Source organism: Physeter macrocephalus, chromosome 15 (genome assembly GCF_002837175.3).
Source record: "Physeter macrocephalus isolate SW-GA chromosome 15, ASM283717v5, whole genome shotgun sequence".
Taxonomy (NCBI): Eukaryota; Metazoa; Chordata; class Mammalia; order Artiodactyla; family Physeteridae; genus Physeter; species Physeter macrocephalus.
In genome coordinates, this window is record NC_041228.1 from 53,158,025 (window position 1) to 53,185,200 (window position 27,176).

General features: G+C 36.8%; 2 protein-coding genes across 2 annotated transcripts in view; both read right to left on the minus strand.

Annotated features, from left to right (window-relative positions):
* RALYL (RALY RNA binding protein like) overlaps nt 1-27,176 on the minus strand; it is an 875,975-nt gene that overhangs the window by 675,188 nt on the left and 173,611 nt on the right. The window lies entirely within an intron of this gene.
* Nucleotides 12,698-12,949, minus strand: LOC102977927 (40S ribosomal protein S27-like). The gene has a single exon (XM_024126996.1). The coding sequence runs from the start codon at nt 12,947-12,949 to the stop codon at nt 12,698-12,700; it is 252 nt and encodes an 83-aa protein (XP_023982764.1).

Genomic DNA, 27,176 nt, shown 5'->3' on the forward strand with positions numbered 1-27,176 from the left:
AGACTGGAAAAATCCCAGTCAATTCACAAATTATTCTAAAATGCAGGGCTAGAGCTAGTGGCAGGCCTGAACTGAGGGGATGGGAGACATTTTGAATTTTATTTGAATTTAGGACAGCTTGAAAATTTTAATAACTGAAAATAAATTTCAGTTGTTGAAATTAAATTGTGTTTATAACCGACGGTCTGAAAAATTATGGCCTCTGCCTTACATGTATCAAATCACAGGGTCAAAGATGTGATAACACGGTTGAAGACAAAAAGTAAAAGTGCTTTCTGCTTATATTGGCTTTGAGTTCAGACCATTGAATAAAATCATTACATAAGGATTATAGATAATACACGTTAAATGCCTTCCATAGTACCTGACACACAGAAAATGAGTTTAATAAATATGAGTTACTGTTAGTTTTATTACCATGTCTCTGGCACTGTTAGTTACTTTACTTACATACATTACCTCTAATCCTCCCAATAAATCTACAGGGTAGCTATTGTTATATTTATTTTATAGATGAAAAGAAAGCAGAAACAAAAGTGAAAGAGGCAGTCATTACCCTGAGAAACTAAATCTAAGGGAAGCAGAGTAGTACATTAACGGTGCTAATGGCTCAAATAGAGATTGTACAAGGTGGCATCAGAGGCCAACTCAGACCACACTTAGGCTTTCCCAAAGGATCTGGCCCCCAAAATAGGAGTCAGTTATCCAGGTTAAAAAGAGGGACAAAATTTCCAAATGATGGGCTCTACAAGAGGTCCAGGATGACCAAGGTACAGGAAGAGACATAGCAAGAGGAGAACAGAGCTGCAGGATGGAGTGATATAATGAAATACCTGTAACCCTCCCTGGTCGTTTACCCTGAAGACAGTGTGGAACTAAGGGATGAATTTAAGTAAGGTAGTGGTCACTGCCATGTAGGGATCTCTACACAGAACCCAGAAGTATGGTATTGTAGTCTGAGAGCCCCTAGTTGCTGAATCAGGCCAATCTGTGAGTTCTCTGACCTCTTAGTATCCCTCATCTGTAAAGCCCGTTAATGTCCTTGTCTTTAAATGGAGCAGTCAACTCTCCCCAGTTTTTCTTAAAATGAACAGTTAATTATATTACCAGTAATTAAATTTCTCCTCTGCATGTTGATACATGTTAGGCATCAAAGAAATTTTTAAAAACTCATTATTTGTACTAGTCTAAAAACATTCAGCTGGATTCTTTAAATTTCTGCTTCTACTATACATTCTAACAAAGGCAAACATAGAAAAATATGTCAGGAAAGTCAGGACAGCTAAGGGCAAAAGCTAACTATGGAGGCTTCACTTGAAGTTCCCAAAGTGGCAATAGTAATTACAGGTTTGGAGCTTGTGGCAATTATAGCAAATTCTCAAGTGCAGTGCTTCTCTTTCCTCCATAAATCTGCAGTGACTTGGTGACCTAATCCAAGTATCAAAAAAACCCCAACTCTGACAGGATGCCCTCTTCCCTAAGTGGATGTTTGCATTTCTTTGTATAAGTGCCACGAAAAGAGAGAGAGAGGGAGAGACAGTTAAAGTTATCAGGGCGAAATATAATGAGGGCATCTTATGAGGCAGCAGAATGATATAGTGGGAAGAATATGGCATTTTTTCCTACAATCAGCTCCTTACGACAGCCTCCTAGAAGGCGTGGTGAAACTGGCTAACAGACTTAGATCAGAAGGGTGAATGGTCAAGCTCAGGGCCAGCCACAGACCAGCTTACCAGGTGCAGTGTGTGGGATGTCTGAGATTGCTCTAACACCAAAGGCTGGCCCTGACACCTCTGGCACCTTTCCTAGGTGCAGCTGGGAAAGCCACAATGCAGAGGCCAAGGGACTTCATAAACCTAGGACCAGTTTCATCAGGTTCTGATACAAAGAGAGTCAGCTTTGAGAAGAGGGCATGTAAAAGATTCTAGGGAAGAGGTGTCAAGGAATAAAAATACAAATTATGCAATGATCCAGAGCAGTGGAGCTATTCCTCCCAGGACCTAGGAAGAAGCCCTTCAGAATTGAGGACTGAGAGTAGATGGATGGGGAATCACAATCCCTGTCCTTTGCATTCTAAAATGATCTTTAGATGAAGTAAGAATAATATTGAAGGTTCATTTTCATTGTAACTTTTCTCACATGATTAGATGGTTTTTAAGGATTTCTTTAAAAATAACAGTACATATCTGAAATTTGGCTTATCCAAAAATCCATTTATATGCCTCTTAGAAGTTGATTAAATTTAACTTCTTGCATTTAGTATTCCAATCAGCAATTTTTTTATCTTTTAAGAGGTTTGGAAAATAAAATTAGCCCAGTATTGTAACAATTAAATTTACTCAATTTTTTCCAAAAGTGGTAATTTTAACATATGTAAATGGAGCATTTGATTACTCATATGCATGTAAAATGCTCTAATATATGCTGTACATCTAGAGAATTTGAACTATTTGCTTTACTTTCCTGGATTTGGGGGGCAGAAAGAGATGGTAATCATAAAACCTGTGTTTACCCAAGGGATTATGCCACTCTTGTGTCATCATTATGTCAATGGCCAAAACAAACACTATAAGCTTTGTCTCAGTACTAATTTGATGAAAGGTTGGAGGAGAGTTAAGAAAAATTAGAACTTCCTTTGACACAACAGATTTTGGGTCTGCTTGTTACCAAGCCCCAGTTCCAAGCTGCTCTAAATGATGAGGCTGATGGTGCCATGTTCTTACAAGACCTTCAGTGTCTGGTTTGATTCCTAGGACAGACTGGTACAAGTGGGTAGAGCCCATGGGTAGTGCTTATCCTAGAATTGAAACTCACAGAGTGGGAAAAGATGAAGTTATAGAATGAAAGAGATAGGAAAAAACTCTCAGAAGTATAATGGTCCTTGAAATGTGTATTAGTCTTCATCCAGAGTTCAAAGAATATCTATTATAGAAACAATATTATGCTTTCATGAAAATGCATTTGTCGTTGATTAAAATAGAGTCCTATGATAAAAATCTGTGGGACATACTCTACAGGAATTAGAAGAGTGACATGATAGATGAAAATTGAAAATTGTTTCAGGTTCATATAGAGGGCACTGTATAATCATAATGATGAGAGCTTGCATTTGTAAAGGATTTTAGTTTTCAAAGTGCTTTCATACCCGTCACCTCTGTTGATCTTTACAACAACCCTGTGAGCTAGGTAGGGCAAGAATTATCATCTCCATTTTAAAGGAAGGGAAACTTTATATCTTTCTCAAATAAGTAATTTTGTATTTAGAATGATTGTACAACATTTCACTCTTCTTGATAACTGCACTAGCCTACTGAAAGCACTTACCCATTTATAAAATAAATTTTAAAAATGATAGTGAAAACTAAATAAAATTTATAAGATGAAAATGTTCTAGAAGAAACAGACACAATTAAAGAGAATAAAATAGTGTGAATATGTATGCAGGTAGGTGGGCCTAGGAAATTATTTTGTATAATATAGTTTAAGTAGTTTCCTTATTTTGGGGGACATTTCCATGTAACTATCTGGCTACCATCTCAAATTTCATGTGTCAAAACTTCACCTTCATCTCTCAATTTTCCTATCTGTAACTACAGAAGCCCAGTTCATTTCTTTACCCAAATTAGACAGCTTGGTTCACCTCTTTTTCATTTACCTATCTGAAGTCAATCACCCCATCTTTTTCTTCTTTTAATTCCTGCTGTCTCTACCTAAATCCCAGGTCTTCACTCACTGAATTTCACATTGTACTTCAATTTATCTGATTTATTTTACCTTAGGTACTGCAATATACCATCAGCTTATTCTTTTCCTCACAAATATTCATTAGATCCCTATATTTTTTTCTCTCGAAGGTAAAAAGTACTTTACCTGCCTGTCAGAATCCTTTATTATCAAGATACAAATACTACCCGATTTCCAAACACACTTTTCTTTTTTTAATGAGACCTGGGTCCTTTTGCCCCTCCAATGCTTTATGATTTTTTCTTCCTCAAGCCTTCAATGTCTTGCTCCATTCATGCAGAAACCAAAGTTCCTCCATTTCTTGCACATATTTCATCTCTATGCTTCATTCTGCTATCACCTCCATGACCTAGTTCTCTGTAGAAGGCCCTCATTAATGAATATCTACATGATTTATACTTTGTGAAATTCAAGTAGGATCTTAATTATATAATGTCTTATACCGATCCATATTCATCAATCTGTATCTCCAGTTATGCTGAAGGCCTTTGACAAGAGGCAACATGTTTTAATATTCTTCTGACGCCCTAGGGACCAAGCAGTGATAAAGACATAGGGGTGGCTCATTTTTAATTAATAACTATATTCAAAAGCATAGAAACAAAAGTTTGAAAATAAATGCATTCATTCATGCTAACCATGCATTACGTTAAATGCTGAGAATATAATGGCAAACAAGAAAGATGTGCTGCCACCCTCACTGAGCTTGTGGTCTCCTGCCATGGAGAAACCCAATAAACACCCTCCATGGTGAGTGCTAACTGCCTAACATCATGTAAAGTCACAAAGAAAAATAAGAGAGGAGAGTTGATCAGTATTTATTACAAAAGAATCTCACAAATGAAATAACGCCTTTTGGCTTTATGAAGCTTAAATGGTTGACGAGTATTGCTATTTTCCATGTGGCAGCACAGGGACCATAAATGGTTCTATATTACGTGAACTATGAAGATCAGTGAAATGCTTGGCATTTCAAGTTGGAAGCCAGAGGGGAAAATGATTTATAATTCAATAGTATATATTTTTATATTCATCAAACACTGTATGCTTAACATCATTTAATTTTTAAATAAAAATGAATAATTAAAACTACCCTAATAAGCATATAAAATAGCTTGAAGAACTTTAAAATTTTGGTTATTCATTAACAGAACAGATAAATTATGTTAATCTCCACCAATTCTTTAAATTTTTACAGTAATATTGAATTTAACTTGCAAATGTTTGATAATCTAAGCCATCATAGAACAATCTGGTAAGCTGATGCATTTTCTTTATGCATCAGTATGTATTATGTACAGATTTTTGTAGACTTAATTAGCAATGTTAAACCATGGGAAAAAATTAAAGACAACTTTAAGAATATTTCAAAAGAGATGTTAGTCATATTTCGATTTAAAAAAAAAAACTTGACTGCAGTAATTTTTTATCCTAGATATGGTTTAATGTTGAAAAAGAACATATATTTAATTCCCATCCCAAATGTAAGTATTTTAACCAGAAGATGTTCACTTTTTGACATTCTCATGTATGATATGCCCAATCATTACAGAGACAAAAGAGAGAAAATACCTCTAATGCAAAAAAATAAAATTTTGATAATATTAATTTGATCATATAATTTATTTATAATTTAGAGGCATTCAAAAACCACATTAGACTTTCCAATCATCAGTGAAACTTATGTAATCAACAGACCTTTAATGTTTCAAAAGATGCCTTTAGTTTTTTTCCTATGTACAAATTCATTAACATTTAGAGGGGAGACAGCAAGGAAAAAAGCTACAGCAATAATGATCCGGTATATAGAAAGAAAATCAAAGAAAAACAGTGTCACAGAAACTAATGAAGACAACTATATCAAGAAGACAGCAGGCCATGTTAGATGCATCAAGAAGATTCAATTGAATGAAGGATGAAAACAGGTTAATTGACTTAGTAATTAGGTCACAGATAAACTTAGTGCAGTTTGAGAACAATGGTGGGGTGGGGGAGCTGAGGTCCTGAGCACCAAGCCTTTTCTATCCCTCCAATATATCTGATGTCAGGGAATTCCCCGGCAGTCCAGCAGTTGGGACTGCCGAGGGCCCAGGTTCGATCCCTGATGAGGGAACTAAGATCCCCCAAGCCACACACTGGGGCAAAACAAACATACAAACAAACAAATCTGATGTCAAATAAAGAAAAGGGTGGACCATCTTGGGTGTAAATGCAGATCGAAGGAATTGCAGGGAACAGGAGCATAAGCACCTTTGGAAGCAGAGAATATGGAAGTAGTAGAAAAGAAGAAGCTGTACATCAGAAATGAAACAGGATTAAGTAACTGAAGAAGATGGAAAGATGGTGAAACAGAGAGAATGGGGAAGAGTGAGTGTTAAGGACACCTTTTTTTTTTTTTAACATCTTTATTGGAGTATAATTGCTTTACAATGGTGTGTTAGTTTCTGCTTTACAACAAAGTGAATCAGTTATACATATACATATGTTCCCATATCTCTTCCCTCTTGCGTCTCCCTCCCACCCCTCTAGGTGGTCACAAACCACCTAGGTGACCTCCCTGTGCCATGCGGCTGCTTCCCACTAGCTATCCACCCTACGTTTGGTAGTGTATATATGTCCATGCCACTCTCTCACTTCGTCCCAGCTTACCCTCCCCCTCCCCATATCCTCAAGTCCATGCTCTAGAAGGACACCTTTTACTTTAAGATAAGAAGGAGTGTTGAGAGAAGGAAGAGATGCACATGTAAATATTCAAGTGGGGAAGGGGTTGAGGACAAGGTCAAACACTGAGAAATGGGAGGACCTGAAACAAGGTAAAAAAAAACAACAAACAATCATACCAACAAATACATTGGTAATTGTTGAAATGGGAATGTAAAAAGAGGATAAAGTAATATTGTCACCCGAGTATGATTCAACACAAGAATATCTACTAAAGTAACATTTAATTTAATAGGTTAAAAAAGGAAAACCATGTACCAATCTCAATAAAAGAAAAAAAAAACACTGAAAAAAAATGTCTATTGAATAAAAGTATGCTTAGAAAAGAAGTTAAACCCCTTAACTTGATAAAGAATAGCTATCAAAAATGAAAAGTAAACACAATACTTAATGGAAGCATTTTAAAATATTCACATAAAATTAGGAATATAATAAAGAACCATCTGTCTAAACTCCTATTAATATTAAAACTGGTAAGGAAAACATAAAACTGTATTTGGAAAGTTTGAGGACTAAGGAAACTGCTGCAAAGATGCTGGGGTTATAGCAGTCTACAAAATCAATAACATCCCTTTATACCAGAAATAACTGATTTGAAAGAATAAGTGGGGAGATAAAACACCCCTTTACAATAGCAACAAAATAATAACGTACCCAGAAATGTCCAACAAAAGAGGTGTGAGCTGTCCTTTAGACATTCACAAAATATTGCTGAGAGACTTTAGCAGACCAGAAAAAAAACAGCATGAGATTGTTTGTTGTTGGATGGAGGACACTCATTGCAAATATGCCCTTTGTCTCTGAATTTAACTATAAATTTACATCAATTTCAATCAAAATCTTAGCAAAGTTTCTCACAGAATTAGAGAAACTGACCCTAAAATTTATAAAAAACTGCCAAGAAGCGACATTTTTCAATTTTGAAGAAAAGAACAAAGTTAAGGCTCATTCCCTCCCAGATACGAAGATTAATTTTAAAACTGTGGCAATAAATAAATAAACATGGTGTATTGAGTTATATAGGGATGGGCAAATAAAACATTGGAGTAGATTGGAATCCATAGATAGATAGATAGGTAGATAGATGATAAGATAGATAAATAGACATTTAGAGAGAGAAATACTGTTTGACAGCAGTGGTATTACAATTCAATGTGGAGAGAAACACCTTTTTAATAAATGGCTCCTTGACGAGAAGTTATCTCCATGGAAAATGGTAAAGTTAGATCCTGACTACACCTCCTATGGGTACACACATATAACAAATCATTCTGGATTAAAGACAGGAATAAATAGTAAAGCTTTAAAATTATGTAAGATATTATAGGAGAATGTGACTTTAGTGAAGACGGATGCTTAAACACTCTCATTGAGAGTAGAGGGGGCATGCTCACGGCTGTACAATGGGTTTTCTCTTTCTTTTTGGTGATTTCCCTTTACCACCCGATCACTGGGAGTTTTCCTGGCTTCTCTGTTCCTGATATAACTGTTAGAATCGGGGTGGGGGGGCATTTTTGTTTGTTTTTGCTGATTTGGCCTAATCTTCACTTGGTGGCATTGGTGGACCTTCTAAGATCAACCACGTCCTCCAACAGCTCCTTCCAAAGCTGCCCAGCCCTCAGCTTCTGTAGGGGGACACCTCATGCTCAGTCATGGGGGACTTGATACAAGTACACTGCTGCTGAATGCATATATCATGCCATATGCCGCAAAGCAGGTAGAAACTTCTACATCCTGCCAGGCAAATCTGGGATGGCTACTTTTGACCCTCTCTTCTCTTAAGCATTTAGCGATACCACTTTCCTACTTTGCTTGGGTCGCCACCGTTGATGCTGGTCTACCCCAGGCAGCTGCAGTCTTCTCCGAAGTTTATGATTGGAGACCCAAGCACCTGCTGCCTTTCCCTCTCCACTTCTAGGATTTTAAACAGGAAATACATGTAACTTGGCTGCTTGCTTCTCTTTACTTGCATTCTAAAGCAGCAAAAGGAACAAGCTTTCCTATTTTTCTTCCCATGTGATCTAAATTTATCTTACATCATCTGGTCCTTATTCTTAGTGGTAGGAAGCCTCATGGTCCTGTGAACTCAGATGTAAAGATTATCTTCTCCATAACATGAAAATAACTCTCCAGTGAAGGTCCACCAGGGGTGGTTCTTGATGTAAACCTATGGGCAACCAGGGACTAGAGATTACCAAGGAAGAAAATACATTGGTTTATATCTCAGAAATATTATGCTTTTTAAGTATTTTACAGAAAGAAATTACAGGGCTCAAAATGGATTGGATGTGAGGAGGGAGGAAGTCTATGAAATAGACATCATTCGTCCCATTTTGCAGATAAGTAAACCAAAGCTTTAGAGGAATTAAGTAACCTGCACAACATCAAATGAAGCAAAGCCAGAATTCTAACCTAAGTGCATATTCTTTCTACAGGAATAAATTACCTGGGACTTCCCTGGCAGTCCAGTGGTTAAGACTCGGCGCTCCTAACGAAGGGGACTTAGTTCCTGGTCAGGGAACTAAGATCCCGCATGCTGGGAACTAAGATCCCGCATGCTGCAAGGTGTAGCCAAAAAAACCCCTCAAAACAAAAATAAATACATACATACATACATAAGCGTCTTCTTATTAAAAAAAGAAAATTAATCATCTAATCTTTCAAGAAACATATAGACTACCAGCACTAAAATTTCATATCATATGATGGAGTAATGGATAAAACACAATTCACTAAACATGCTGTGAAATCAGGTCATTCATAAAAATTCTCAATGTAAACCTTCTAGCATTAATCAACCAGTGTTAAAGCAAATTAAAGGCATATTTCCATATATCTTGAAGGAGAGTACACTGCAGATGAAAATCTTTTAATTAATAAGCTGGCACCTGTGGAAAGTTTTTTAATTGTCATTAAATTTATTTCAAGTTGTATTCATTACTAAAGCTGATATCAGGAATATATATAAATACACTGTCAGAGTAGTATGAATGCTAGGAGGTATTACTCTTTTATTGACAAGCACTTGAATGTACGCACTAACAACTCTTGGCCTCCCCGTATGTGAATGAAAGTTGTACAATCAGTCAAAGTGACATAAAGCACTGTTTTTAAACCAGTGAAAAACACTTTAATCTAGTCCTAATTTAATCACCTCTCTCACCAGTGTCATTATCGATAATTATTAGAATTAAATCATCATTAACTAATCCATCAGAGGATTACAAAAATTGTTAAGTATCTTCCCAATACCTCCTTCAGTGAGATTTCCCAGGGAGGCAATTAGAATTTTGTTTCTTTTATAATGTACTGTTCAAATGTAAATTTCCATATTCCAGACTGAAGCCTGATCTAAATGAGAAAGTGATTTGGGACATATCCACAGAACATGGAGCTAAGTCTGAGAAAACAGGCAGCAATCGATAGCAGAATAGGTACTGAGAGAACAGGCAGCTTCCAAGGGCAAAACTGAACTTACAATGCAAGTTCACAGACCACCAGCAGTTCAATGTATAGGGGCAAACAATAGAAATCCAGAACTAGTACATCTGATCTCGCATGTGGTTAGCACTCAATAAATAGTTTCCTATTTTCATGCTATGAGTTTACCTGAAGCAATAAACTATGATGCCAAATTATCACACGCCATATTACAGCAAACTCAAAGCAGGGTAAGGAGCTTTATTTCCTTCTAGAGAGCAGTGAAAAGAGCCAAATGAAGTGTCTCAAGGACAGAAGTTACCGTCTCAACATGGCATATCAGTTAGATCTTGTGGGAAACACATGATAATCATAGTTCTAGACTCTGCTCTGTATTCTAAAAAGCTATCATTTATGATTAATGCATTTTCCCATTTTATAAATAAATAACTCAGCCACAACCATAGTGAGATTTTATGAAGGCCAATTCTCCAGTCTCCCAAACTCATCTATCGTTCTTAGAAGGATGCTGGTGTCTATGCAATTGAATTTTAAATATACCTATATTGTATCTTCTTAGATGTCTACAAAGACATGAAATATCATTCCCTTGGAGGTAAAACTATTATGGGAAAATCTATTTTTAACTATACTTGTTTCAGGATAATTAAGAACACACAGTTTATCTCTCCAAGCAAGAAATTCTCAAAGTAATGTGTTCTAAAAAGAGACTACTGTATTAAACATTATTTTAAAAGCACCACGTGGGCAGCGTCATTCAGTTACTAATCTTATTGCTTTACTAAATTCTTTAAATAAATGATGGAAAAATATTCACTCACCATTCTCACATTTTATTATTTTCTCTTCAAAGGGTGTACACTGACAACTTGTTTTAGTCCACCAGGTTGCAAGATTAGAAAATGAAAATCACTAGTCTTTTTGAAGCCTTGATGGATGGCAGTCACATTGCTTAATCAGCCAGGATTCTGGTACACTGACCGTTACAAAGTAGTGGATATGTTTTGGCCAAAGACTTCACGTTTCACTCTTATACATTTTCAGTCTTCTGTTGAATGACATTATCTTTATAAATTATTTATATCTACTTCAGCAAATTAAGTTGAATGTTCTTTAATGTTTATTACAAAGAGTGGCATTGACATATATACACTACCAAATGTAAAATAGCTAGCTAGTGGGAAGCAGCCGCATAGCACAGGGAGATGAACTCGGTGCTTCCTGACCACCTAGAGGGGTGGGATAGGGAGGGTGGGAGGGAGACACAAGAGGGAGGGGATATGGGGATATATGTATACATATAGCTGATTCACTTTGTTATACAGCAGCAACTAACACAACAATGTAAAACAATTATACTCCAATAAAGATGTTAAAAAAAATCATTAGAATTGAGTTTTTAGTAAAGCATGTGGCATATATTTGCATACCACCATTGCACCATTAACACCCCTGCCTGTGCTCAATTTTCACAAAAACGTGATCAAGTAATTCTCTCTATAGCTTCCTGTTACTGGCTTTAGTGTATTCTATAAAATAGCTTTAGGTTTTTGAATCTGTGAGGCTCAAAATTCCACTGAATTATGCATAAAATGCCTACTTCACTCTTTCATTCAAGAGGTATTTGTTAAATATCACTATGTGCTCTCTTCCAGACTGCAAACAGTAAATTTATGGTATAAACTTTAAGAATCTCACAATGATAAAGAATCATATGGTTGAAATCTGGCTCACAGTGGAAGCTGGGACAATTTGTATCCACTGTGGTATCTGGCTATTGTACATGGGCTGCAGTCAAGATTCCGGATGACAAAAAATAGAAAATGGCCCTGTATATCCTGAGCCAAAAATAACCTTAATGGATAGATGAAGGGTGGCTCAGAGAATCAATGGGTATGAGGGTGATTTGGGCTTGAAAATGTTCAGAAATCAAGGGAAGCCTGGTGGTTAGAACCACACTCAAGATGACGTCACAAAGACTGTGTTTTTAAACTGCTCTTGGCTCCTTTGCTCCCACTCCCACTACCCTATTGGAGCCAAGAGGGTGCTGTTCCTGCTGCCACTTGCAGAATAGATTTTAAACTATCTCTGTTTTTAAATGATACATCCAGACTAAATACATACCAGGAGGATGCTTATGATTGGCTGAGTGTAGCCCAATGTCTGCCATTCATCTGCCAGAGTTCTCAGAAGGCAAATACCTGGTCTTCCTTTTTCCCTAGTGGTAGATAATAGTCAGAAATGTTCACAAGAATGTACCCAGGGACGGTTTTTGTTGTTGTGGATACTGGACATCCTCCATTAGCAGCCAGGAGGTACCATGTCTCCACTGTTATCTCTCTTCCTCTATATCTTGAAATCTCTAGCATGGTTTACATATAAGTTACTTCAGTTGCTGCCAAGCACTTTAAATACTTCTTGGTTTTTATTTTCTTTTTGGTTTTTATGTTTTAAAAATTCATGTAGATGACTTAATGCTCTGGCCAGGCTATTCTACTGCTAATCAGAGCTGTTAAGTGTCTTATAAGCTGGCTGCATGCAGTGTCATTATCACCTCCCACAACACTGAATTCTCACTGTGCTTCCCGAATTCATCAGAATTAAAATTTACCAACTTTACTTTTTTTTCAAGAACATTGTCCATTAAGGCAGACATCTTCAAAGGGTTTACCTTTATGAACACCTGTCCAAATTGCTGAAGAATCTAAAGTTTTTCTCATCTTTAATGATGCTTTTGTATTCAAAATGTGTTTATGGGATGGTTTCCCATTCATCTTGATTCAGGGTACTTTTAATGCTGCTTCTGTCTGAAGAAGCATCCTCCTGTAAGCCTTGCTTTTCCTCTTGCAGGCTGGCAGAGGACAGTAGAGCAGCCAACACACAAAACTGCTGTTCGTGCATGGCTAAAGACAGTGGTGATTTTATAGCATCCTGGCCATTTCACATTCATGAAGTAGGAATTGGGGCTCTGCACCAGGCACTTCTTCTTGTGTTTCCTCTTCTGTCTTGCAGAGGGATGAAGGACATCCTTTGCAAGAGGCATCTTCTCATGGGGAAGTCATCATTCTAGAAAGTCTAATAATTTTTTAATGTTATGAGTCAGTGTTTCAGAATGTAGCCTCCTAAGGACTTTGGATTTTAGTGTCCAGTAAGTTCACTTAAATAAGATGTCAAACGTTTCCCCTATATACATATGAATGATTACTATAAATTTGTTTTCCATTTTTCCTGAATTTGAGCTCCAGAGGTCTTACATTGCTCTCTTTTATGATTATGACAGTTGCAGTTATAATCACAAAAAATGTAATATAGAAATATAATAAGGAAGTAGTAAGTTTTGAACTGTTTTGTTGTTTTTTGTTTGTTAGAAAGAAAGAGTGAGGGGTATTAAATGCCACTAAATATTTCCACTAAAAATCTCTATACATCTCCCTCCTAGGATATTGCCCACAGATATGTTTCATGGTGAAGAAAAAAATAGTGTCAATTCCTGTTATCACAAATTGTTTTAACCAGATAATATTAAATACATTAATGTGTTTAGCCCAGCTCCTGGAATGTAATAAACTGAATAAATGGGAATTGAAGAGGTTTCCTTTAACAGGGGAATAGAAGACAGTAGAAATAGAGATTCTGGGAGACTTTTAAGAAACTAAACATAATGCAAAATCAGTGGGCTTCTGTGAGGAGGCATGAGAGAAATGGATTATGAGGAAAGGGAGTAGCACTCTATTCTATTCAATCTCTATTCTCAACATCACAGACCAGGGTGTGTTTGCCTAATGATTTAATTTTTCAGTAGTAGCACCCTTTGAGGATTTTTTATCCAGAAATAATAATAATAATAATAATCTTATTAGTGAGACTCTTTTTCTCTCCTTTCTCTGAAACAAGGCATTTCTGCAACCTCTGATAATCTGAGACTTTGTTTTATAACCTCCGATAATCTGATAACCTACTGACCACAGAGCAACCCTAACCTCCTAATTCCCACGAAGTGAATAAAAGGTACTGCCCTCATCCTGCTGCCAGGCTTCTGCCAGTTTGCTCCTTCACAGTGTTGAAAATATTTCTGACCTCTTACCCAACTGTAGTTTGTGTAACTATTCAAGTCCTAATACATGGAGCTAACCACCACCATCTAGCAGTACTGAAGAGTCTACACTGATAATCACTTGTAGCACACCTACTGTTTTGAAGCTGGGAACTTGCATTGGTTTCTTTTGTCCCTACTTCTGTCCCTTACCACTCTAAAATACTAATTTTACTGAACAAACCATACGGCTTGCCATTTACACAATTCACGGACAATATACACTGAAACACAAAACATCACTTTATGCATGTATGGATGGGTGTGGTGGGCGGGGGTGTGTGTGTATAACGTCCTGTGTTAGTTCTAACTACTCTGAAAACACCTTTAATTTACATGAAAATAATAACTTCTTATTCTTGAAAATCTAATTATTTCAGCAGATGATTCAGAAGGTTAGTTAATTCATCTTAGTCTCCTCAAAAGGTAATTAGGTAATTCTCTTAGTCTTACCCCAATTTTTACACATAACCAAGTTAAATCAGATTATTTCAGCTATACACAGTGAAACTGACTACTCATTGTCTTTTAAAACTTAATTCTTCAATGCCCACTGGGAGAAATACTGAGTCATTCCTCAGCAAAAGAATATAAACACATACACTTGGAAATAAAATGATGACAAAGACCAATATTATTCAAAACTTGCAGGGTTTTGTAAAGCATCACTGTTGAAATTTTTTGTGTCCCATTGCTGTTAATGAAATTTGAAATTGATGGAATTAGAATGAAGAAAGGTCAAATAAGACTCCCTGCTGAAATCATAGCTTGTGTTGAATGTTCAGTATCTGAATGTCTCTAATTCCTTCTGTTTTGAAATTGTGCCACCAAAATGATGTTCTATTTTAATCCATTATATAAACTGATTGAATGCTTAAATAGTTTTCTTTGGGAAGAAAAGGATTCATTAGAATTTTTTAATGGTTTGCTATAGGCTAATGTATTTTAATAGGAGAGCACTTTCCTATAACTATTTAAACTAAAGCATGTAAGAGATTAATATTTTCTACTCACTAGTGTCATGTATTTACCTTGTTCTTTTAGAATATGAAACTCGGCTAGCTGATTTGCAGTGTTAAAAGGTTCAAAATAAATATACCCCTGATTTAAGAACATCTACATTAACATGCTTGAGTGAAAGTAAAACTAGTGATTAAAGGAGAAAGGAATTCTCCTGGAAATGTTTCTATAACCTACTCTCCCGCTGACCTTCCCCAGTTCCCTTCATCTATCACTTAAATCTTGATCAGAAGATCTGTAGGAAATGACTGAATTGGACAGAAAGGTGTCTTCACAGTCAGAGAAGAGAAACAACGTGCAGAACCCAGAATTCCAATCAGAAGCCTTTACTGACAGAAAGCTGGCACACAGTCCCCTACAGAGGCTGCTCTCAGACAATCTCTTTTCCTTTGGCCTCCATCGATTAATTATTTTCCAAGAAAAAAGTTTTGTCCATTAAAACTGTTAAGTTTGATACCTCTTAAACTTAAGTCTAGATTTTATTGGATTCCAACATGACAGTGTGGCTGCAGTTCACAGAATAACCCGTGCACTCCGCTCTCCATTTCTCAGCACCAGGAGCCCTCAGGTGCGTCAGTAGAGTCACTGACTCTTTCTGTACAAAAGGCTGTGCACAGAAGTGGTGTGTGTCACTCCTGACACAAGCATTTCAGAGCATGTGCTTGATCCCTCAGTCCTCTCCTCCTCTTCACAGTGACCAGGGGGCCACCTTCCCCAGATGGTGCAAGTAAAAGATGGTGGAACCTCTGTCAGCCTGGCCCATGGGTGACCACATGAGGCAGAGCTCTCTGCAAACTGACTTAGAGGTACAGTAAACATGAAACAAACTTCTGTTGTGTTAAGCAAAGGAGATTTCTGGGTTAAGTTGCTGCCACAGCATTACCTCTGATTAAACAGGCTTACCCTTTAGAGATGGAGGTATTAATGGGCACCTGGGTTACTCTGTAGGACTCAAGACAAATGGAAAGCCTCAAATATCAAAATGAACATCTGCAGCTCAACAAAGATATTTCCATTCTTGGTTAGGGGTCTTTCAGATGAAAAGAATTAAAACCCAGCTCAAACTACTAAAGGTGAATGAACGTACACTAGTTTGTTAAAGCCATGGGAACCACAAAACTGTTGGAAAGGAGAGGGTTGCAAATGGGATGCTTCAGGAACAAGAATCAGAGACTGCAACGTTGACAGGGCACTCTCCAGTTCTCACCCTTGTATCTCCATATAGGCTCCCTTCATTTTCTCTCTGTGTGGCCAAACTTTTCCCGCACGCCAAGAAACATGGCTCCTGATGGTTCTTAAACCTCTGCCACCAGAGAGAAAGTGACAGATGCACTCATGTCTTTTTGCTGGAATTTAAAAGTCCCAAGGAAAAATATGATTGTCATAGCTGAAGGTAAATGTCCCCAGGTGGGCTAAGTAACTGTGCCCAGCAAGGGATGTGGTCTGTAGACGCCATTAAGCTTCAGTGCAGAACATCTAGTTGGAACAGAAGCAAACCCAAAAACTGTTTGTAAAAAGAGGGCCTTGGGCTTCCCTGGTGGCGCAGTGGTTGAGAACCCACCTGCCGATGCAGGGGACGCGGGTTCGTGCCCCGGTCCGGGAAGATCCCACATGCAGCGGAGCGGCTGGGCCCGTGAGCCATGGCCGCTGAGTCTGCGCGTCTGGAGCCTGTGCTCCGCAACGGGAGAGGCCACAACAGTGATGTTCAAAATCCATTATGCACATACATAAAATCCAAAAATCGCTTAAAACTAAAGGTTTTGTTTTCTAATTCATTTGATGGCCAAACTTGACCTGATCTGAACTAATTTGGCAAACTAGGCATGAACTTGACATGAAGCTCTTGAAATTTGTTTTTTTTTCTTTTTTTAAACATCAAGGTTTTATTTTCTGAACACAATATCTGCTTTTCTTTTTTTTAATAGTATTTTGATTTTATTTAAGTATAATACATGCATATGGTAAAAATTCAACTGCAATGTTTATTTGTGAATAGTAAATACATTTCAACATAGAAATATTTGAATGTAGAAATATTTGTAGAATATTTGAGTATGGGTTGCTGTCCAAATCCTTCTGGGGGTGTTATATAAAACATGGTATATGCATTATATTACTTTTCAGATTATAAATTCCAAAACATGCCTCTAAGGTTTTTAGATGAGAGACTTACATCAGGAATTATAATAGTACAAATATAAATATCCATAGAATAAATTATGTTATCATAATTTAAGAACACACATGTAATAGACACAGAGATCTATCTACCTATATCTATAATTCTCTTTGAGAGAGAGAGTGAGAGAGCACATATCCGAATAGATACATGGACATTTGTGTTTCTTACACATTTAACTTTCCATTGTCAGCTACAACTTCTTAACAGGAGAGTTAAATATGTCAAGAAAAATCAACTCAATACTACTTATGCACACAGTGCGAGTTTGTAACTTGATGAAGTAAGGAGTGGTATGATGAAATCACATAGATTCGGAGATGAAAGTAACCTTAGAAATCATTTAGGACACTCCCTCATTGTCATAGGAGAACATTGAAAAGGGGAGAGAAAAAGTGACTTCCTAAGCACAAAGAGTTGGTGATAGTGCGGTTCTACAATCTTTTTTTTAATTTTAATCAATGAAACACAGCTTTTTAAAAATTCTAGTCCACTGAGGTTTAAGCCCTTTCAATATTACATATTTGCTTAGATACCTTAACTAAATTATGAACAAATGGATAGGGAAAAATTATAGTGATACTGAAGTGGTCTTAGATAAAAGGTGCTATAAAAGTGTTAATTATCAAAAGAATTATGGGAGAGCCTGTTATGTCTCAAGGCAAAATTTGCTAAAATAAAAATATTCTGAAAAATACTTGAGTACTTCTATGATGATTCTAACCTTTGGATTTGTTAAGGCATCTGAAAAGTAGTAATTTTTTTCTTACAGATGTAAACTATATTGAAAGGTATGAAAAATTATGAAACATATAAAGGTATCTTATATGAGGTACATTTCTCTTCAATCACTATGTAGCTGGCTTTGTTTTCAAGAGAATTTCTGTAGAGTGTTTTTCCCCAAACTCCACAATGTAGTTTACCCCACTTTCTGTTGTAAATAACCTGAAAGATTGCTATGTTTTGTCACAGACTCTATTTCCTGCTCCTCCCAAAAGCTCTTGTCCTTTTCATCACTCTTGTGAAAATTTGCCTTAAAAGTAATAACATCTAGCTGTCATTATGGTGTTCATGGAAGTGGTGAATTGTATACATCATGCAGGTAAAGAGCTGACTAGCCTCCAAGTTACTCATCTCTGATATCATTAGTTATCAAACAGTGTAAACATTTTCTTTACCAGTACTCTATCATTTCACCCCCAGTGGTCCAGATTCTCACTGATTGTTGTTGTTGTTTGCACAGTGTGCTTGCATTATCTTTCCAAGTGAACTTAAAACCTATGCTGCTTTAAGGCAGACATTATGGATATCCCGTCTTTATTTTGCAGGTTTGAAAATTATATCCAAGGACTTCCCTGGTGGTCCAGTGGTTAAGAATCCACCTTCCAATGCAGGGGATGCGGGTTCGATCCCTGGTCAGGGAATTAAGATCCCACGTGCCGCAGGGCAACTAAGCTCACGCACCGCAACTACTGAGCCTGTGCACTCTGGAGCCCGTGCGCCACAACTAGAGACAAGCAAGCGCGCCGCAACTAGAGAAGCCCTCACGCCACAATGAAAGATCCCACAGGCCGCAACTAAGACCCAATGCAGCCAAATAAATTAATTGATTAATTAAAAATAAAAGAAAATTATATCCAGAGAAGTTGAATCATGTGCCCTCTTAGATCACACAGCTTTTTAATGGTTTTAGTGTTTATTAGTCATTTTGATACATACAAATTTCACTTAAACATACATACAATTCATGCTTCCAGTTTTGGAGACTCTGTCTTCCTATTATCTTTTGGTTAGAGGTAGGGTCTTCCCCCCCCGCAGCAGAACCAGAACACTCGTTACTTGCTTGCTCTCTCTGGTTCCAGGCCTCAGAGCATCAACATGTGACTCAGGAAGACATCATCTGGGACTGTGAATCTAGAGCAAGTGACCCAAAGAATTAAGGGCAGTTAAAAACCAACTATAACCACAGCCACAGTGCAGCACCCACGTGTGGTTTCAGTGCCAATAGTGTCAGTATGGTCAGTGTGGGGTCCAGTATCAGCAACAGAATGATCCTAGCCACTATTCCAATGGCATGATTTTGCCGAGTAGCTGTCTTAGGTTCCTAACCATTTTGAAATCTGTGGTTTCCAGCATTCCATTTAACTCTATGAGCTAACCACTCCCTTCCAAAAAAAGTTCCTTTCATGGTTAAAACCCATATTTGCTCTCTGTTGTTTACAACCAAAAACTCTGATTAATATAATGTCAGTATTGAGCTAGCACACAGGCTCACTGACGCGTAAAGCTTTATTCTTTTTCCATCATATGTATCTCACTGCTTTCATAAAATAAATTTACTTTAATTTTCTAGGCCCTATCAGTGGTACCTTCCGCTGCCAATAATTTCTTTTTAACCGTTCAATTTTTTATCCCTTTATTTATGATACAAATTGGGTTATAATGACTACCATCAATTTTTTACATAAATAGCTTATAGAGTGTAGGCAAGGTATTGACTTTTGCGGCCAACATTAGTTTTGTAACACTGTAAATCTGTTTCATCCTACAGATGAAGAGTGATTTATAAGTAATTAATAAACTCTGGAAAAGAAAAACAAGTAGTGTCTAGCTGTAAATGAGAAAAATATTGGATGAATATATGAGAGACATATTTGTGCCTTCAATATGTAAGAAAGGACAGGTGGAACATTATGTAAAGTATAAAATGTATCAGACAGGTATATCTCAAAACTCCCAAACAGCTATGTATTTTAACAACTGACTGGAGGATAGTTTGCCATCAAAAGGAAGACTAGTTAATAATCAAAGCGTAGAAATCGTTCATTTATTACTTACTCATTCAGTTATTTGTTCATCAGCGAACAGTTCCAAAAGCACCAAGCATGTCCCAGTTGTCATCTCTGGTTTATTACCTATGAAAATTTAATAGTGCCTCTCACTGCCAGTGGAGGTTTGTGCCCTGAAATGCATGCGGGGGTACATGCGTTGCATAGAAAGTTAAAAAAAAATTGAAATTTGGAGCTGAAATTAAGATTTTCTCTAAATTTCTGTATCCCACATATGGTAGACTTTTCTAAATTATATGTTAATTTATCTTAAAATGTGTCAATTAATTTTCCAATGTAACATTTTAAAAACTTAAACTGAACAACTAGAAAAAATTATGAACTGAAGAACTGGTGTGGAATGTACTTTCCTAATAAGCATTGTTTGTAAAATTTTTAAAATGCGAAGCCATGTTTTATAAGTTAGCATTTATGAAACAAGATTTATCACAACATACAGACTTTTTACTAACATAAATATTATTTATTTTTGTAAATTCAGGATCATTTACTCTTTTATTAACTTAATTTAACTATAACAGTAAATGACATTTTATTTAATACCAGATCACATTCACAGTTTTAACGTTATTAAACTCCTAATATTTTACTAATTGGGCGAACAAATAAGCCAATGTTATATATTAATACACTTCTTATTTTCCTCCAGCTATGTCAATAAGTTGCAATAAAGGGCTTTTTAAGTAGGTCATATGCTACTTCATTGAAATATTAAAATTTTTAATTTTAGTTTCCATTAGAGGGTTATTGTCAAAGCTGTTAGAGATCTGTATTGCTTATGAACATCATTTGCTGGTCACAGTATAATCCATAATACTTGATTCCTTAATGTAAGTCACATCAGATGAACCTTAGGCTCCTAGTAATAAAAGTAAACTTTATATATTAAAATGGCAACCTCCACCATTTTCTCAGAAGTGATGGCAGGTGGTGTGTAGACGTCCCCAGGGGGTGGGGCAGGTGGTAATGGTATATGCATTTTATTTGGTCTCTTCCCCTATCAATCACTCTCACTCCTCTCTCTCCCTCCCCTGACTCCCACTCGCCCCACCCCATGTGAATGGCTTTAGGGTAGGTACTGCTACTCTGGTTCTAGCACTCAGCCCCCACCATCCTCTTTGCTCTCACATTTGTGTTGTGTATTTGGCCGTTGAGGGCACCTGAGCTTGAGAACTGAGAGTTACTACATAACAAGACTAAACATAAACTGGAACAGAGTGTGAAAGACAGAAGAAAGACTCTCCTCTTGCCTTTAAGGAGCCGAGAATTCAGTAGTAAAAACAAATACTACTATAGAATACAAAACAGCGGTCCTCATCTATATTCCACACAGACATATCCAATGGAAGGGGCACATTTCCACCAGTATCGGTAATTGCTGTGCAGTGATTTTTGCAGCAGTAGCAGATTAAGTTCTCTTGCTCTAAATCAAAATACGTAATTAAAATCTCAGGGCGTTGGGAGGTGAAGAAACAGAAGCAGAGGTGAGCAGTTAGAAAATGCTCCTGAAGTGATTCTTGGATGCCTCCCATTATTCACCTAGCTCTACCCTTCTCAACTCCTCCTCCACCTCTTTTTGAGAATCACAGATGCAGACAGGGTTAAATGCAATCACACTTCAGGGAGCTTGTCTATAAGGATAATGATACCAAAAGGTTTCCCTCTCTCAGGGGTGGTTTTGCACTGTGCCAACCTAGAAAGGCTGAAAACTGAATCTCACGGAATTCCCTTTCCTTTGTGGTATTGGGTTAGGTTGGCGATACAGGAATATACACGATGTTTGGAAGGTGGCGATAAAGTATCACTCATTATCCTCAAGAGGTCTGTGCAGGGCCCCACAAGCCGCTGCATTTCACTCACTTTGTGGCTAATTTGATGCCACAATATTGCAGAGGAAAGCAGCCAAACTCACCCTTCTCCCCATCCTCTTCCAGTTCCTTGGTGTCCTGAGTGAGGTGCATGTGCAGGTGCCTGATGAAGGCCATCAGTTTCTTCAGCAAATAGCCAACAACACTGAGTTTAGGTGTAGTGACAGACGGACGTGGCTTCCGGTTTGTCCTTGTGGGTTCCAGAGTGTCCTCATGGCTCCCAGCTTGTCCTTGCTTTATCTCTGCTTTACGTCCAGCTGCCCAGCTGACTTACAAGGACATCATGCTTGTCATCACATGCATAGGTAGCAGCTTTCCACAGAACTTCTTCACCATTAATTAGGGTTTTTTCGGATCCCTCAATCACCCCTTTTGAGATCTGTATTCTCCCAGTGTTTCTTACAATTGTGAAATGTTTAATCCCGATAAAAAAAAATCCCTTAGTCTAAACCACTCATGGTGGTTCTGCTTTCTTACTCAAACTCTAATATAATTTATATTATATATATGTATATACACACACATTTCATATATATATATATGAAAGCCTTTAGTAGTGCCTCAATTCCTGTGAGACTGGCTAAAGTGCTATTACCCAGAGAGGAAGAAATCCCTCTAGAGAGAATAATTAGGGACACATGAAATGTTGAGATGTCTGAAACCATATGATCCCAATAAGAAGAAATACCCAACTCATGCAATTCCTCTCTATACTTTACTTAAATCTTGGTGCCTTCCCCTCTGTAGCAAGTACTATGCTGATACTTTGTTACCAGTGATCTATATTCTAAGGAAAGTGTAGCTATCTCCTGATTGTATCCTCTGCCTCCAGCACTCTCTGGCATTTTGTGTCTATTCAAGAATTGCTTACTGAATGAATGAAGGAAGAAATGATGGAGTGAATGAATGAATGTTAAAGGCACTTTCCATCCACTGAAACGTCAACCTAATAATGTTCACTGATTCTCTACTACATTATCAGGCACAGTACTTGTTCGATTTTAAATAGAATAACCTGGAAGATAAGAATTATTTTTGGAATTTTACAGATGAAGAAACAGAGATTAAGTAGGTATCTTGCTCAGAATCACACAGCCAGTGTATGAGAATAAACTTGTGTTTGTCTCACCCCAAAGCAGAGGCTTGTTCTGCTACATCAGGCTGCCTATCAAAAGAACTCTCTCTCTGGCGAAGCCTCACACAGACAATTTTATCTTGACTTCCTCACCCACCCATCTCCCAGGAGCATGTTCTCCTTCCAGGGTCAGTTATTATTTTTTATTGTTTATTTGGTCAGCTACTCTCAAACACAATTTTCTGCAGATTTAAAATGCCATCTGGTCCAGCCTTTGATTCCTGCTTCTCCCAAATTCTGCCTTGTGAGTATGACTCAGCCTGACCTGCTTCTGTTTTCCATTTTAAACCCAGCTAAGAATGACATCAATGGATAAAAAAATTAGTCATTGGCTTTTCGGGCGAGCTGTGGCTTTGGATTTCTTCTTTGATGTACAGGATATGTGATGAGATTCACTGCAGCTCTGAAGCAGCCACGCCATCAACTATGGCAGCAAGCCTAGCCCTCCTGTCCCAGTTTCCTAACTGTCCAGTTTCTTCCAGTGCCTCCCTAGTGGGTGTACTCAGTCTACTTCCCAAGTTCCTGGTTCTCTGTGGCTCTGACCTGGGTGCCCACTGCCTCATTTCCAGCACAGCCGCAGGCTTGAATATTGGAGTGCCAGAACACAATCCAGGTAGCTGGAACATCAAACCTGTATAAGTCTGATGCAATATTTTCACACAAAGTGAGGAGTGGGGCTTATGTCACTCAGATTAAAGGCACAAATCATTATTTCATATGTATTCTGAAATCACAGTAAATACAACATTAGCCCATTCACTGCAGAACAGCCACATCAGCAGTTCAGATTTGGTCTCTGTTGTGGTTGTTGAAATAAGTTCTTAATGTGAAATGCTCAGCATCTGAGTAACACATTACAGTAGACATGAACCAAGTTTTGATATTTCCTCTTTGGAACGAATTATGCTTATTTACAAGTTAAGAGTAGGTAGTCCTAATTACTTACCCTATTGTGAGTTTTAATGACTGACTTTAAGCTACAGAAGGTTTTCCAGCTATTATTTCCTTTAGAGTTTCTAAAAGCAGCAACTCTTATTAATGTTTGTAAAAGATAATGTTGGAAAAAAGGTAATGTTAAAATCAAGGTGCTCTATAGATTTATTTAAGGACAGGAAAAGGTATTACCATTGAAAAAACTGTACATATTTTCAAGCACAACACAAATATTGTAGCAGTATTTAATTGAACTATTTTAAAATAGTGGCAATTATACTTCCTTACATACTTTTCTAATTTTTAAACCTCAAAATTACAATTTGAATATACAGTCTGACATAATTAGAACTATGCACAGCTTCTAAAGCGTGCATAGGAAAGGAAACGCTAATCCACTACAAGAAACACTGCTTTTTAAAATGGCAAAACACTAGCATTTTGTATTTCTCAGGTGTTTTAATTTCCTGTTTTTGAGAAGTTGTTGAATGTAGGATAATATTTTGGCCCTGATTCACTGTTAGGACAAGCAGTCTGGAGACCTGACTCCCTGCAGAGCACAGTGAGAATTATCCAATGTCATTGTCCTCTACAGATTCATAGAACTGTTGCTGTGAAAAAACCATGGCAATGAATCTAATTCATCCTTGCACTCAGTGCCTGCTGGCATATCACATACCTCTCTAGAGAGATCAAAATGTATTCTATTTTTAAAGATTTCCAGAAATCCCATAACCTCACTCAGTAAATCCTTCCAATGTGCAATTACTTTCCACACCAGGAAACATTTCCTTATATCTAACTAAAATCTCTTATTCGATAGTATCTTTGTGCCCTCTGCTTCCTCTTGTCCTATTTGCAGTCAAGATTAGGAATGGATGCTTTCTTAAAAATATATATATATGAATCACTTTGCTGTATACCTGAAACTAACACAATATTGTAAATCAACTGTATCTCAATTTAAAAAAATGGATGCTTTCTGTTTTGTCTTATTTATTGGCCTTTAATCTTCACTGGAATGAATAACTCATTAAAACTTTCTTGAACATTTCAGTGTCTCTTTCACTAGAAAGTTCCTGAATATTTCAATGTCTTTTACAAGTAAGTAGTTTTTATGTTAATACAATGTCTTACAAACTTCACAACAATTATTGGATTAATAAATAATGTTCATGTTTATCATCTAGCACACGTGCTTACCTGGGAGGGTCTCAGAAAATATTTCTTAATAGTTTACAGGAGTATGGGGTTTCCAAACTCTAGCATTAACTGAAACAAGTAAACCCTAAAAAGATCAAAGAGTATTCAAATAACACCCCTGTGCTCCACAGCAAGAGATGAACACACTATTTTTAATTGTATTTCATTTTCATTAATTTAGGTTTAATAAGCCATATGTAGCTAATGACTACTGGATTGCACAAGCATGTCTAGTAAATACAACTATAAAATTGTATATTAGAAATTTTATTTGGAAATTATTAAATTTTAGAAAAGTGAGTTTATGTTTTTTCATCTCAGAGCATATCCTGTTACTGCAGGCGTGAATTAAGATTCTAAAAGTATCTGTTTTGTATATAGTTAGTTTATGAAATTAGTATTTTCCAAGTGATCAGACAAAATATGAAAATGTACAGGTAGGAATACTAGCTATCATTAAAAATGCTTCTATTTTAAACTAAAATAAAAGAAACAATTCCTGAAGATAGTTAAGAACATTAAATATTTAAATATTAAACTCATACATAAAATAAGTATATTTTAAGCAGAATAAATGTTTTCTTACTTTACTACAATAAATTTATCTTTGAATCTACAAGTGATTCATTACTAATCTAGCAGCTAATTCAATCCTTCATTCTATTCACTTCACAAGGATATATGGTTAATTTAACAAATGTGGTTTATGCTGATTCAGTAGAAACCTACAAGATAATAGCATTAAATTTTGGAAATTTTTGTCTGGGTTTGTTTGCACTTTCAAACCCTGTCTTAAAATAATTTAAGGATTGTTACCTTATAATTCAGTCTCTCACCCCCACCTCCATACCCTAGGAAATAAAATTACAGTTATATACTGTGAAATAATAAGGAAAAATAATATTTCCTTTAATTCATATTTAATAACATTGATTAAATTGGTTAGTGTATGTGTATATATATATATGCATATATCTATCTACCTGTAGATAGATATATAGATAGATACATACACAAACATATCTTTTCATTTTTTCATTACCAGTTTCTATTTCTAGCATCTGTATTCTTTTTTTTTCCAGCAGTTTAATCACCTAGTCCTTGTTCACCTCATAACTGAACTACTTCAACAATTTTATAACCATTCTGGATCCCTCTAACCTTGCCCTTATCCAATAAGATACAATAAATCTATTTCACATATAGCTCGTGTAACACCACCCTCTTACCTAAAGCATCTCTGGAAGATTTTGGCATTTTGTCCTCTGAATCTATGACATTAAATCAACCACCTCCTCATTCTCTCAACATTCATATTTCTAAGCATTTTTCAATTCCTCATTAACACAGTTTTATCAGTGCAGCCAAGCCATTCTTCCTCCATGACCAGTTCAAGATGGCTTTATTTTCTCCATATTTTCTTAGCCCTCAATGTCATATCAATATTCTCATTGTCACACATTCATCATTTCCTTCAAGCCCCTGCTAAAAACTATGCCCATGATTTGCTAATCTATCATTCACTAATCTCTTCTTTAATCTTTTGCTAATCTGTCCTGCTTTATAGTTTCCTGATCTCAAACCTCATAGCAATAAGCTACAAAACTTCACATATTCATAGAGGTAACAGTCTTCATTATTTTACAGAACACACATGCACAATCACACACACACACAATTTTGTCTTCCTGCCTAAATGCTGTGATTCTGGGGTATTCTCCAAATTCCGCTGTAAAGTCCTATTCCCCAAATATTTCATTTTGGGTTGATCAATTAATAAAATGATTATTTCTTACCTAAACTAAATATTTTATTTTATTTTTTTTGCAGTACACGGGCCTCTCACTGCTGTGGCCTCTCCTATTGTGGAGCACAGGCTCCGAACGCGCAGGCCCAGCAGCCATGGCTCACGGGCTTAGCCACTCCGCGGCATGTGGGATCTTCCCGGACCAGGGCACGAACCCGTGTCACCTGCATCGGCAGTCAGACT